The 15,216-nt window shown below is 37.0% G+C and overlaps 1 protein-coding gene and 1 pseudogene across 1 annotated transcript; one reads left to right on the top strand and one right to left on the bottom strand.

Annotated features, from left to right (window-relative positions):
* Positions 1 to 3,731: 3,731 nt before the first annotated feature.
* Positions 3,732 to 11,196, bottom strand: LOC124828641 (zinc finger CCCH domain protein). The gene is made up of 2 exons (XM_047301997.2): positions 11,022 to 11,196; positions 3,732 to 4,100 (listed from the first exon to the last, which is right to left on the bottom strand). The coding sequence occupies exons 1-2, from the start codon at positions 11,115 to 11,117 to the stop codon at positions 3,966 to 3,968; spliced, it is 231 nt and encodes a 76-aa protein (XP_047157953.1). The 5' UTR covers positions 11,118 to 11,196; the 3' UTR covers positions 3,732 to 3,965.
* Positions 11,197 to 11,987: 791 nt separating this feature from the next.
* On the top strand, positions 11,988 to 13,153 carry LOC124828644 (3-ketoacyl-CoA synthase 4 pseudogene; annotated as a pseudogene).
* The last annotated feature ends 2,063 nt before the right edge of the window (positions 13,154 to 15,216 follow it).

Genomic DNA, 15,216 nt, shown 5'->3' with positions numbered 1-15,216 from the left:
TAAACCCTAAACACTGAAGAGAAGAGCTTCTGCATCCACTTCTGCCTCTAGAGAGTTGGAGAAAATATGAGTTTGTGTCAATTCTGTCAAGATACCCTCTCTAGGTCGAGCAAATCCTTAAATAGGGCTTAATTGGGTCATGTGCCAACGTTGACACCACTCAACGCCCCTACTTAGGGCGCCCAAGCGAGCTTGCGAGAGGATGGCGCTCAACGCCCCAGGAAGGACGCTCAGGCATGAGATGTTACAGGAAGATTGGCGCTCAGCACCCCAAAAAGGGCGCCTAGGCGTGAATGCGAAGTTCCAACGTTGAGGGTCCAGAAAAGGGCGCCCAAGCGTGAGTGCGACCTTTTGCAGCCTTTTCTTTTGGTGCTCTTTCTGTCCTTTATGAGTTCCAACTTCTTGACAACTTAGCCCCTCTTCCAATTCAGCTCAATTCCTACAAAATCAAGGGAATTTAGTGATAAAATCTTCAAGTATAACCTCAACTATCTTATTTACCAAAACAAGCTAAAACCATGAGAACAAGCAAGTTTCTAAGTCAAAAAGAGTTCATTTGTTATCAAAATTTACTCTCAAATAACGGTGACTAAGAAATTAAGGATAATAGAAATATAAACGATTTAATTGTTGAGAATAACACATTAAGGAAACTTTTGTCATGACCTAATAATACACATTAAGAATTCTACGAACTCTTATGATAAAATTGGAATTAGATTTGAAAAGAAAAATGTCTCAAGAACAGAATTAACACACTATATACCATTTAGTTATCTCGTCTAATCACAAGAAAAGAGTACTCCAAAATACAAAATTGTATTCAATGCACACATACTAATGCAATGAAATGTCATGCACTACACATCAAGAGGTGTTTTTTTTCTTTCACATGATACGCTGATGAAAATGTGATGTAATTTTAACATCCGGTATAAATCATCATATATATTTATAACACATGGAATATAATAGTTTCACAACTTATTTAATCAAGCAAAGAACATTGATCAACATCATCAAAAACACTTATACAGTTATTATCAAACCATTTTGAGTTACTTGGTTTGAAGGGTTCCCCTTTCAACATCCACCACATCATCTCTCACTCTCTTTTTCAGTTTTTCTTTCATTCATCGTGTATAACACCTCATTCATTGAGTGTTAAGCTTCTTTGATTGATTCCAGTGTAATTTCCTAATGGATAATGAGGTTAGAATAAAATAATTTCTTTGTTCTTTTTACTATTGTTCTAATTGTTATTTATCTTTCTTTTGTCTCTAAATTAAGTAAAAAGTAATGATTTCTACATCTAATTAAGGTGTTTTAATCTATATGCATATTAATCATAAGTCTAATTAAAGTTAAGAGTTTTCATGTGATTGAACGAGTTTTTACCAATAATTGAAAATGTATTTTAATTAAAGTTAAAAACTTTAACAAGAGTTGATTAAGAATATACTTTAGTTAATTAACTTTTTACTTAAAAAGGAGACAAAAGAACATACAGATTAAGCATAGCATAATTTAATTAAAAATGTACTTTAATTAAATTTAGGCTTAATTACCTACTTAGTCCCCATGTTCGGAGGTAATTTGCTGTTTAGTACCCGGTTTTAAAAATGTAGGCATTTGATACCTATGTTTTGAAATTTGTATCAATTGAATCCTACCCACTTAACGCCGTTATAAATCTAACGTTTTTCTGACATCAACTTTGAATTGTGGACGAGCGGTTGTGGACGATCGTCCAAACAGAGGAGGACGCTCGTCCAACACTGGAGGACGCTCGTCCAAACAGAGGAGGACGCTCGTCCAAAAGTGGAGGACGCTCGCCAAACAGAGGAGGACGCTCGTCCAACAGTGGAGGACGCTCGTCCAACAGTGGAGGACGCTCGTCCAAACAGAGGAGGACGCTCGTCCAAACAGAGGAGGACGCTCATCCAACAGTGGAGGACGCTCGTCCAACAGTGGAGGACGCTCGTCCAAACAGAGGAGGACGCTCGTCCAACAGAAGAGGACGCTCGTCCAACGATGCTCGGACGCTCGTCCACTACCGCTCGTCCACAATTCAAAGTTGATGTCAGAAAAACGTTAGATTTATAACGGCGTTAAGTGGGTAGGATTCAATTGATACAAATTTCAAAACATAGGTATCAAATGCCTACATTTTTAAAACCGGGTACTAAACAGCAATTTACCTCCGAACATGGGGACTAAGTAGGTAATTAAGCCTTAAATTTACTATGAATTATCTAAAAAGGTTTTACTTTTAATTAAGAATCTACTTAACGTCAACAAATTAATTAAAAATTACTTCAATTAATTTGAAATAAAAACAATAATCATCTATATATAAGTTATAATGTAAAAACAATGGAATCAATTTGTTTTACTTGTTTAAAAGTATTTTATTAATTTGTTGTTTCATTTATTATTATGAAATTTGTTTTTATTTTTTTACATATCATTCTTAATTATTAATTTTAATTCCATTAGATTAGATTTTTATTTTTATCTTTTAATATTTGCATTGTGTTTTATGAAAAATGATTTTGTATTCATTGAAAATATTGAAAAATTGATTTAACGACTTAGTATTAACTTTACTCATCTAAATTGTTAAATACTGAGAATAATGAAGTTTCTATAGTTAAGTAAGGTTAATTTTATCACATACAAACACCAAAAGGTAAAAAACAAAAAACAAAAAACAAAAAACAAAAATAATTTTATTTTTAAATTTTTTATTTTTATACTTTTAATATTTTTTATTATTTTCTAGAAAAATGTGTATATATGAAATGTTGGATGTCAAGTAGTAAAAGAAAAGGTGGTAAGAATAGTGAAATAGGTGTTACAACAAAGGACTAAAAATAAAAAGTGGTGGGTAAATAAGAAATGATGTGTGTAAAGAGACAACAGTCCAACCCAAAAATGAAAAAAGTAGTTGTGCAAGTTAGTAAAGTGATGGCTTCAAATAGAAAATAAGCAGTTGAACCCAATGATTAAGGTGGTGGTTTGCATGGTATGTAAAAACAGGGTGTACAAAACAAAATTAAAACAGACCAACAAGAAATAAAAGCAAACAAGTGGTATGGAGTTAGTAAACACGAGGGTGCATGAAGTAGCAACCTAGAAATTAAACAAAATAAGCACAAGGGTGTTGAGAAGTAAAACAGGTGTTCATCCCCTTCTTCATGAGTTCATGCAAGGGGGAAGCACGGCAGTAGTCCGTGGTGTGTGCAGGCTTATGAATCTCTTTATTAAATCTCAAAAGTATAATATACAATTGAGATTACCTTGTAAGAAATATCTCTATCACACAAAAGTAGTTTTAAACTTGATGCATAGAGATGCATGTCTACTCTATCTCGCCCTGAAACTTAGTCATGGAAATTCTGAAACATGCCAAGGACCAATTAGCCAAAAGTCTCATGTTATAAGGTGGAAGTTCATGATGAATGTCTTTACTACATCTGTGTCAGATTCTACTTGCAAAACCAACCAAGAAATCAGCAAGTATAAAAATATCTGATGTTTGGTTAGATGCAGTGCAATTAAAGAGTTGTAATATTAATATCAGAAAAAGATATCTAAATTCTAAAATGCCCGCCTACTTTGAAATGCTATATCAGAGATGAAATTCAGATGAACAATAAATTTTAATGTTCCGGGGCTGCTTATAATTCATAAAGTATTTAATGTGAAATAAATCTAACATTCCCACGTATATAAATATCTTTTCATTCTCTCCTTAGCCAAAGGCACAAACTTCATATTTCCAAAATATATCGCTACAGAAAAAGATTTTGACCCTTACCAATAGAATACTTATATAAAAAGAAAATGAAATGTAATTGATGAGCCCCACCCATCCCAGAAAAAGCATAAATAAAAATACTTCACAAAAAAAGTCTTCAGAGCATGACCACAGATCTTATGAGCTAAATGAAAAAGAAAACTCAATATCGTGAGTTGTCAAACACCCATGGCTCATGTGCAAACAACTCCCGGCCATTCATTTGCACTGTTCCTGCTGCAATATCTTCTGCACGTTTCCTGGATACTTCAGCCCTGCTGGCTGATACAGCAGCATCCTGAAACAGTACACAATCAATTTTGAGACTACAACAGATTATAATGGTAATTCTCTACATTAGAATAAAGTCTCTCACAAAACTAGCTTGAAAGAACTTCCAATCTATTCAACTAAAACCTTCAGCAGGGCAGTTCAATATATTGCTTGAACATTATCCCAAGTGATAAATGACTAGACCTTCGATTAATCAAATTGAAGAAATATTTGCACTTCGTCAACAAAATTGTACATAAATATATATCCAGTCCCTTTTCCCGGTCTCGTGATAAAAAGTCAGAAAAATAAAATACCCAATCCCAATCTGTAGATTCAGAAAAGCATAAGTTGGAAAAGGTCAACCTTTTGTTTATCTATCGTGATTTGCATTCCAAGGATCTTCTTCATTGGTCCCAAATCTTTCATGTCAAATTCTTTTGATAACTGCTTCTTCAAGTTTTTGATCTCGATCATATCTGAACCTCCCACTAACATATCATCGACATAAAGTAGCAAATGATATAACTGGAGTTGTACCTCTTGAAGAAACAAGAATGGTCAGCATTGCACTTCTTAAACCCTTCCTTGTGCATGAAGCTCTCAAAATTCCTATACCACTGTATTGGAGCTTGTTTCAGGCCATACAAGCTCTTCTTTAATCTGCACACCATATTTTCCTTCCCCTTCTCTAAGAAACCTTTAAGTTGATGCATGTAGATCTCTTCATCCAAATCTCCGTGAAGAAACATCGTCTTCACATCCAATTGCTCTAGGTACAGCTCTTCACTGGCAACAAGACTTAACACAAACTTGATAGTATTCAGCTTCACTACTGGAGCAAATATCTCAGTGTAATCTACTCCTTCCTTTTGTTGGAATCCTTAAACAACTAGTCGGGCTTAAAGCCATTATGTTCCTCCTTCACGCGATACATCCATGTTTAATTGGAGATCAAAGACTTCATTTCATCTTTCATGGCAAGTTCCCACTTGCTCACATCTGCGGTTTGACATGCTTCTAAGTAGTCTTTAGGCTCTCCTTCATCTGTTAACAACATGAAGGAACTCGAGAAGACCTTCTCAATTCAAGAGTTAGTGTAAGTTGCTCTATTCTATCAAGTTGTTGCCCTCTGCCTGGTTCAATTAATTCCTCTGACTGACAACTCTCGACTACAGGACTTTCTAGAGCATCATCCACCTCTACATAAAATGGCCCAATCGGTTTTGAGTTGTTGGCACTTGTACTATGCTTGTCCTTATACATCACTCATTCATTGAAGATCACGTCTCTACTGCAAATCATCCTTTTTTTTTCATCATCCCAAAGACGGTAGTCAAACTCATCTTCACCATAACTAATGAAGGTGCACCTTTTTGATTTGGAGTCAAGTTTGTGCCTTCCTTGATCACTAATGTGCACATGAGTTGTACAACGCTGTCTCATTTTCTACCATGGCTTTCCACATCTTGAAAGCTTCAAATACTTCATACTTATGTTTTAGAAATTATACCCATACATTTCTGGAGTGATCTTCAATAAAATTCACAAAGCATTGCTTCCGACTAATAGATGAGACGGTTGTTGGTCCCTAAACATCAAAGTGAACAAGCTTGAGTCTCTCCTTCTTTGGGGTTCTTCCACTTTTCTGAAAGCTGACTCTCTTTTGCTTTCCAATATACAGTCTTCACACATGTCAATTTCTACCGACTAAAGACCTGGAAGTTTGCCCTTCGAGTGCATGAACTTCATCCCTTTCTCACTCATATGACCAAGTCTTTGGTCATAGATTGGGAATTTCATTTACTGCAACAACTATCAAATGGCATGCTCCTACTTCTTTTTGCCGCGAGCTATTGTCATTGCATCCTTTGAAATTTTCCACTAATCTCCAAGAAAGATTGTTGTTTAGCCATCACTGGCCAACTGAGATTAAGTTTTTTGTTAGGTCAGGAGTGTGTCTGACATTCTTCAATTCCCAAACAGATCTGTTCAATTTGATCTTCACTACACATTTTCCCACAATGTCACAAGATTGTTCATTACCAAGGTAAACTTTACCAAGATTTACTGGGACATATTCTCAAAGAGTTCTTTTTGTGAGGTTGCATGAAGGATGCTCTAGAGTCTAACACCCAAAACTCTTCCTTGTTTTCCAAAAGAACATATCAACGCATCACCTCCTCTTGAGGTCAAAGCAAGTTTGCCTCATTTTCACCTTTTGTTTCTTCGAGGAACTCTTGCATTGATTTTTGTAGTGACTGGTCTTCCCACAATTCCAGCATTCGATAGTGTTTTATTTGTTAGAACTATGATGATTTCTAGATTCGGAAAATCTGACCTTTGATTTACCACGTTCGCTTCCTCTGGTTGAACTCCTACCTCTTGACTCTGTATGCAATACTAAAGAGATTGATGATTAACCCATCTCTCTCCAGCAGATTTCTTCTCTAAGGACCAAGTCACGAACATCGTCAAATTTTAACTTGTTTTCTTGATAAACTACTCAGAGTTGTGATAATAGCATTCCAACTTTCTGGTAAGGGAGAAAGAAGTATTAAAGTTCGTACTCCTTCATCGAAATCGATTCCAACTGAACTCAACTGGATTGTAACTCTGTTGAGTTCGTTTAGATGTTGCGTTGTTGATGGGCCTTCTGTCATCCGTAAGTTGAACAACTACCTCATCAAATGAACTTTGTTTGAGGCCGATGGCTTTTCATACATGCTGGAAAGAGTTGTCATAAGACTAGTCGTAGTCTTTTCTTTTGTAATGTTGAAAGCAACATTACAAGATAGCGTCAATCGGATGACTCCAAGAGCTTTTCTATTTGGAAGACTCCACTCATCTTCCTTCATAGTCTCTAGTTTCTTGCCTATGAGAGGTTGTTGCATGCCTTAAAGCTACAAATAATCCTCTATTTGCCTCTTCCAGAATCTGAAGTCATTGCCATCGAACTTCTCAATCTTCACCTTTCCTTCTTCCAATACCATTGCTCCTTCTGCTTTGAAAAAAGCTCTCACTGCTTCTCTAAACTGAGATTCCCAAGAACAAGAGAAACATATTTTCTAATGTGGAAGATCAGACAAAGCTACAACCATAGAGAATACTAAGAAATTGACTCTGACCAAATCTTTTCTGGTGTGGAAGATCATACAAAGCTGCAACCACAGAACATACTAAGAAATTGGCTCTTGATACCAATTGTTAGGAACAAGACAATAAAGAGGAAGAGAGAAATAAACAACACAAGAGTTTGACGTAGTTCGACATATAGTGTGTATGCCTACGTCCACACTACATTAGGAAGTATGTTTATTTTGGAGCATTTGTAAACCTTACATAAGGTTTGCTTATATCGCAAAATGGAGAGCTCAATCTCACAATATTAAGCAATGTGAGACTAAATCAAACTACAAAAATAGTAACAATTCTCCTACTTAGAGTTTGATTTACATTATCACCTAGTATAGTTGCCTTAATCATCAATTATACTTGAAGGCCAATTGGACAATACAAAGCCTCAACTTATCTGTTGTAACACCCTTTGTCAATATATTTGTTGGGTTCTTACTTCCTAGAATCTTCTTCAACGTTAGTACCTCATCCTCAAGTAGAGATATAATGAAGTGATAACAGAGATCAATGTGCTTCGTTCTAGAGTGAAATTTTGAATTCTTAGCCAGATGTATTGCACTCTAACTATCATTGTGCAAACATGATAGGATCTAAGGTAAGAGGATAAAAGACGGGAAAATGAGAGAGCGGTTAGGAAAGGCGGGATGGGAGATCTTATATAAATATAGTTCTATTCATTGTTAGAAGGCAGCTAGCTAGTCATTTTCTTTCGTATAGACAGGTCTTGGACATTGTGAGGGAGGTTAGGCTTCCGTAAGATGAAGGGAGGTTATGCTCCCAGATACTGATTGTACGCTACTTCTGTTGATGAGAATACAGATAATTCATTCTTTTCCAATCGTTTTCTTGCTAAGATTGTGTGAGTGAGTTGTCATCGTTAGGTTTCATACGCAGAAACCTAACAAATTGGTCCGACCTGCCGGATCCGCTTGAGAGGGGATTGTCGGATCTTCATCGGAGGAGCGAACAGAGCGCGTGTGAAGAAGAAGAATGGAGGGAAGAAATGAGGGATGCCTGAACGTGGTAGAAAGCCGGCTAGACGCGGTGGAGGTTGCAATAGACGGATTGAAGGTCGAAATTGCGGTATTGAGACAAGATTCGGCGGCCATCCACCAAGATCTTCAAGAAGTGATCCGATTATTGGGGGGACGGCACCGTACTCAAGGGAAACAGTCCAACGACAGTCCGACGCCTGTAAACGCCAATAGGAGTACGAGACGCGAGGACGAAATTGGGGGCGAAGAAGGTGAGCGGTTCAATTGGAGGAAGAGGGTGGAGTTGCCTATGTTCGAAGGATTAGATTCATTGAATTGGACCAATTGGGCGGAGCGATTCTTCGAATTATATGGAGCAGCGAAAGAGGAAAAGGTACGATTGGCGTATGTGAGCATGGAAGGGAGCGCTAGCTACTGGGTCAGAGCTTGGAAGGAGAAAGCCAAGAATCGTTCATGGGATGGTTTGAAGGAAGCCCTGGTGATAAGGTTTGGAACCATTGTTGAGTGGTTGGAGACATTGAGACAGGCGACGACAGTGGACGAGTATGTACAATACTTCAAGATATTGGCGGGTCAAACGAAGAGTGTTGGACGAGCAACTGTTAAGATATTTTCTTGCGGGATTGAAAGAGGATATCCGGAATCAAGTCCGACAGCATGACCCGCAGGAATGGATGGTGGCGATGCGGATCGCAAGGGATGTTGAGGAGTTCCAGAGAGTCGTCGAACTATCCGAGGACAAGTGCTATAGCCCATGCCGATCGGGAGTGGCCGAGTGGTCCAAGGCCAATCAGCTAGGCCGATCGGTAACCGCCAAGAGTGAAGAATTCCAAGGAAGCAAAAAGGAGAGGACGGTCGGATCCGAACAGGAGAGGACTGTTGGACCCGAACGGGAGAGAACCGCCGAATCCGAACGGGAGAGAACCGCCGAATCCAAACGGGAGATGACGGTCGGAACCAAACGGTCTTACTGTTACAGTTATATTCCGCACAGTCTTACAGTCAAAACGGTCACCCAGTCATTGGCCGAGCAGTCCGAAGCCATAGAAGACCAGTCGTCTGGGGGACGAACGAGCAGTGAGGAGACAAGGTCTGAGGCTAAACGCTATAACCCAGGCCGATCGATTGTTGCCGAGCGATCCGAGGCCTTGTGCAACAGCCCAGGCCGATCGGGAGTTTCCGAGTGGTCCGAGGCTAATTACCCAGGCCGATCGGGAACCACCAAGAGTGTGGGGTCAATACGGAAGATGCACGGTGTGATAAGGGACCGAACAGTATTGGCCATTAAAGGACGAACGGTAGCAGAACGAAGAGGAGAAGTAACTCTAGACTGGGAAGATCTGGCAGCAACTCTGTTCAGGGTTGTTAACGCGAGTCGAACGGTTGAATGCAGGGGGAGGAGCCGAACGGCATAAAGATAGGGAGAAGAGATCCGAACGGCATAACGAAAGGGAGAAGAGAGCCGAACGGTATAAAGATAAGGAGAAGAGAGCCGAACGGTAGAGGAAGTTATTTTACAAGAAAAGATAAGAAGCTCCTCGCCTTCAAGGAAATAATACAGAGACGAAAATGGACCCCTAATTTTTATCTCTCAATTCGACCACCACCTAAGCCTCCAGACCAGAAGTTGCAGGTAGTAGCCAGCGGGTTCTCTTCCTGTGATAAGACCATATCAAAATGCCATGGGCTCAAACTTCATTGTTCCAACCTTGAGGACAAGGTTGTTTTCCAGCAGGGTGTAATGATAGGATCTAAGGTAAGAGGATAGAAGGCGGGAAAATGAGAGAGCGGTTAGGAAAGGCGGGATGGGAGATCTTATATAAATATAGTTCTATTCATTGTTAGAAGGCAGCTAGTCATTTCCTTTCGTATAGACAGGTCTTGGACCTTGTGAGGGAGGTTAGGCTTCCGTAAGATGGAGGGAGGTTATGCTCCCAGATACTGATTGTACGCTACTTCTGTTGATAAGAGTACAGATAATTCATTCTTTTCCATGTTTTCTTGCTGAGATTGTGAGTGAGTTGTCATCGTTAGGTTTCATACGTAGAAACCTAACAAAAAAACTCTTTTGTTAACAATTCTTGAAGTCATATCAATTCTATGCTAACTTCTGTTATAGTTACATACTTAGCCTCTATAGTAGATAGAGCAACGATCTTTTGTATCCGGGACATCCAACTAACAGTTGTAGTTTCAACCGTAAATATCTAGCAGTGGTACTTCTTCGATGATCAATTTATCCTCCAAAGTTTGCATCTATGTAGTCAAGTACTTTTAATTCACATTTAGTAAAGCAAAAAAACTTCTCCTTATAGGCTTGTAGATATCTCAAAATCCATTTCACAGCTTCCCAATGAGGTTTTCCTAGATTTGACATAAACATGCTTACAACACATGGCCTTGTGCAAACCATCACATACATCAAACTTCCAATGGCCGAAGGAGAAGAGCCTCCCTAAACTTGGTTCCTCCGTCTTTATATTTCTTCTAAGGCACTTTTTCAAATGCAACCATTTAGTTTAAAAACACTGTGTGCAACCTTCTACATTTGTACTCTTAAGGGATACAGGAACTACTCTACTAAAATAATCACATGTAATCAAGGAATCCATTAGGAACACAACATGGTCAATCATCCAATCAAGGAATCCACTACAGGATTAAATTATTGGATAGAAATTATAAAATACCCTAATTTCGAATTTCCTCGTGAAGTTTAAATAATTTTAAAATAAAATAACGGACACAATAATGAGAGAGAGAGAAAGAAAAACCCTAATTACGAAATTGGGAAAAGTGAAAAATGAAGAGACCTTTTGGCGTTTCCATGAAAGGAACTGTTCCTGTGTGAGAATAGTCTTTGGCCTCTCTTGTGTGAGTTTCTCCTGCGATTCAGTTTCAGCTCCCATCGTTGTTTTGCTGTTAAAGACCTTCAGATTCTTTTTTCAGAAAACTACGACAAGGTGCATCCCTTAACTAGTTGCTACAATTATAATAAATATATTACAAATTTACAATTTTCTTCTTCAAACTTTCATTTACTATTTCGGTTTTTAATATTAAAAAACTCATATTTTTAATTTAGTTTTCTTTCATTTTGTTGCATTCAATCGATAAATCTAACATATTCACTTTTTTAGAAAATATATTCACTTAAAATGTTTTTAAAATTTAATTTAATTAATTAAACTGAAAAATAAATATTTTTTTAAACTTAATCTAAATTGTTAACCTTTTAATAAACGCATATTAAATCACATAGAAAAATATTAAAACTGTAATTTAACTTAAAATATAGTATAAAAATATGTTTGACTTAATGTTTAGGGATATAAATTATGGTTATGATGATAATGGATAGGTAGGATAATGTACTATTAGTATCTTTTAAAAGAGACAAAACACTTTGGCATACTTAAAATATTTATATTCATTTTATACTCTTTTTTATTTTTTACTTTTTCTTTCTCGAAAAAATATAAAAATTTACTTCTCATATGACTATTTTATTTTTGTATTATGTCAAATAAATTTAAAAGTGTGTAATTTAATCATTATTTATTTTAGCGTTAAATATGTCTTTAGTCCCTAAACTATCCAGCGATTTTATTTTTATTCTCTCTTTGAAACGTTGGTACACTTTGATCTTTCTCCTGAAACCATAAATTTTCGTCCTCCAAAACCAACGGCGTTAAAAAGAAGTTAAGGTGGCTAACGTCTGACCACGTGTGATGACATCTTTCCTTTGTAACGTTTGCCACATGTGATGACACCTCTACATCATGACCCGCCCCACCTCCATCTACCTCCTCGACTTCTTCTGCTACCGTCCTTCAAATCACCTTACCGTCCACTTCCAAAAGTTCATCCATCACTCCACCCTCACCGGCAACTTCCTCTCATCCTCCCTCGATTTCCAGCGCAAGATTCTCCTCTGCTCTAGCCTTGGCGAGGAAACCTACCGTCAGGGAAGAGGCCGAGCAGGTCATGTTCGGCGCCCTCGACAACCGCTTCGCCAACACCCGTATAAAACCCAAGGACATCGGAATCCTCGTCGTCAACCCCACGCCCTTTCCGCCATGATCGTCAACAAGTACAAGCTTCATGGTAATGTCAAAAGCTTCAACCTTGGCGGCATGGGCTACAACGCCAGCGTCATCGCCATCGATCTCACCAAAGACATGCTTCAGGTTCACCGCAATACTTATGCCGTCGTCGTCAGCACCAAGAACATCACTCAGAATTGGTACTTTGGGAACAACAAGGCCATGTTGATACCCAATTGCCTCTTTCACGTCGGTGGGGCTTCCATTCTCCTCTCCAACAAAAGCTCTGATAAAAGGTGAGCCAAATACAAGCTTTTGCACGTGGTGAGGACTCATAAAGGGGCGGATGACAAGGACTTTCGGTTCACGTACTAGGAACAAGACGATGCTGGAAAAACCGACGTGTCTTTGTCGAAGGATCTCATGGCAATTGCTGGTGGGGCTCTTAAGACTAACATAATCACTCTAGGTCCCCTCGTGTTGCCTATAAGTGAGCAACTTCTTTTATTTCTCACACTCGTTGTGAAAAAGCTTTTCAATGCGAAGATGAAGCCTTACATCCCTGATTTCAAGCTCGCGTTTGACCATTTATGCATTCACATTGGTGGGAGGGTCGTTATCGATGAGTTGGAGAAGAATATGAAGCTTCTGCCTCTGTATATGGAGGCTTCGAGGATCTGCACAGGTTCGGGAACACCTCATCGAGTTCGATTTGGTATGAGTTGGCTTACACGGAGGCGAAGGGGCGGATGAGAAAGGGGAACAGAGTGTGGCAAATTGCGTTTGGGAGTGGATTCAAGTGTAACAGTGTGTTTGTGGCTAATCACACGTGGCAAACGCCACAAAGGAAAGATGTCATCACACGTGACCAGACGTTAGCCACCTCAGCTTCTTTTTAACGCCGTTGGTTTTGGAGGACGAAAATTTATGGTTTCCTTAAGGAGAAGGATCAAAGTGTACCAAAGTTTGAAAGAGTGACTAAAAACAAAATCGCTTGATAGTTTAGAGACTAAAAACATATTTAACCATTTTTTTTAAAAATGTTCTTAACGTTATATGCTCCATAAATGTTTATATATTTTAATTTTTAAAAGATGAAAATAATTTTTTTAAAAAATAAATCTTTAAAATTTAAACTTAGATAATAGAATTATTTCTTTAGTACAATTTAAATTAAATTTCTCAATAAAATATTAATGTAAATAAAATTAGTCTTTTTAAAAAGTAAATTCAAATAAGATGTGTTAAAATGTAAATTTAAAACAATTAATCACTTTTAAAAAATACTTAATATATATATATATATATATATATATATATATATATATATATATATATATATATATATATATATATATATATATATATATATACACACACACACGAAGTCATATTATAAACTATTTTCTCATAATTTATATATTGTTCACTAATAATTTTATATTGATTATTTGAATTTTAAAAAAATATTCAAATAAAAATCTCTAATAATTATCACCATGCGATAGGTATGGATGAGTCGAATATCATGATACTCATATCCCCATTAACAAATGAGTATTTAAATACTATAGATGACAATGTGGGACGAGATAAGCGGACTGCCTCACAAGTTTGCACGAAAAAAGTGCGGGAAATGACCCAATAGAGGTTGACATGCATAACTTGCATTAACTTAAATTTCTAAAATCTAGCGACACCAACATAACATGTATTTTAAGCAACTTGCTCATTGTTGTTTCTTCTTTAGTTCATCCAAAATTAGTTTTCTTGTTTATGTCTAGTCCATCCAAAAGTAATTGTCTCATTTAGGTTTCTTTCTTTCTTTCAGTTCAAAGTCTTTTCTATTGTCAATATACTTATACTTCAAAGTTATAAATTATATAATTATGAATATTACTTACTTTAATAAATTCTCTTATAGAAATTATTATTTCTATTATTTTAATTAAATATAAATAAAGTTATTAAAATCTTCTTGTGGATCGAGCTATAAACTCGCAAACCAAACCTTATGGGGTGTTGCTCCCTCCACCACCATCGTATACTTCCTCCACCTCCCCACATTATTTTAAATACAATTATAACAATTATATCCTTAAGCTAAAAAGTTTTTTACTTTTACCCTATTTTAAATAATTTGAAACCCTAATTTTACTTTTCTAGCACCCACCCACGAAACTCTCTTCCCCTTTCCCATTTCCGTTTCATCTCCCCACCTCCCGCACTTCCATTCCTTTTTCTTCAGTTTTACGAAATTATTACGTTTAAAAACTAATTATATATCACATCCAAAATTTAAAATTTAAATATACACTAATATAAATATACATTATTAAAATACATTAAAAATATATTCAAAAATAATAAATCAAAACATTTAAATTAAATTATTAAAATATCTAATAAACTAATAAAACAAACCCTAAAAAAACGAAACCTTTAAACGGATGTGACATCCTTCAACGGATGTCAACATCCGTTTAAGTTAAAACGGATGTCACCTCCGTTTAAAGGTTTCATTTTTTATTTTAGGGTTTTATGTCATGGTTTATTCGAGTACATACCTGGAGGAAGCACCACACACGCACTGCACCACTCCACGCACTGTACCACGAGAGCGACACTACACCACCACGAGAGGGAGACTGTTTGATAATTCTTTCCACCACCACCAACCTTTGCAACTTGTAGTATCTCACAACAGACCAAAGAAAGAGAGGAACAAGTATAATGTTAAAATGAAAGAAAAATATTTTACTCATACACGGTACTACAATAGGTTATTAGTGAAATATGTTATGAAGGGGTAAAATTAAAAAATAATAATCCTAAAAATAAAATTTTACTGAGGGGCAAAATAGTAAAGGAAAGGTGGAGGGAGAAAGGTGTGGTGGTGGAGGGAGCAACACCCAATGTGGAGAGTACCAAAGCAATTAGTTTGCATTTCTTTTGTAGGACG

The sequence above is a fragment of the Vigna umbellata genome, chromosome 1, assembly GCF_029865625.1.
Source record: "Vigna umbellata cultivar VRB3 chromosome 1, Vumbellata_1.0, whole genome shotgun sequence".
Lineage (NCBI taxonomy): Eukaryota > Viridiplantae > Streptophyta > Magnoliopsida > Fabales > Fabaceae > Vigna > Vigna umbellata.
This window is presented reverse-complemented; position numbering and strand designations above follow the sequence as displayed.

Excerpts from the sequence above, each read along its gene's own strand:
- LOC124828641 (XM_047301997.2), bottom strand. The coding sequence starts at position 11,117 with ATGGGAGCTGAAACTGAATCGCAGGAGAAACTCACACAAGAGAGGCCA. Across the intron at positions 4,101-11,021 it reads TTTCATGGAAACGCCAAAAG|GATGCTGCTGTATCAGCCAG; the intron begins GTCTCTTCATTT and ends GTACTGTTTCAG.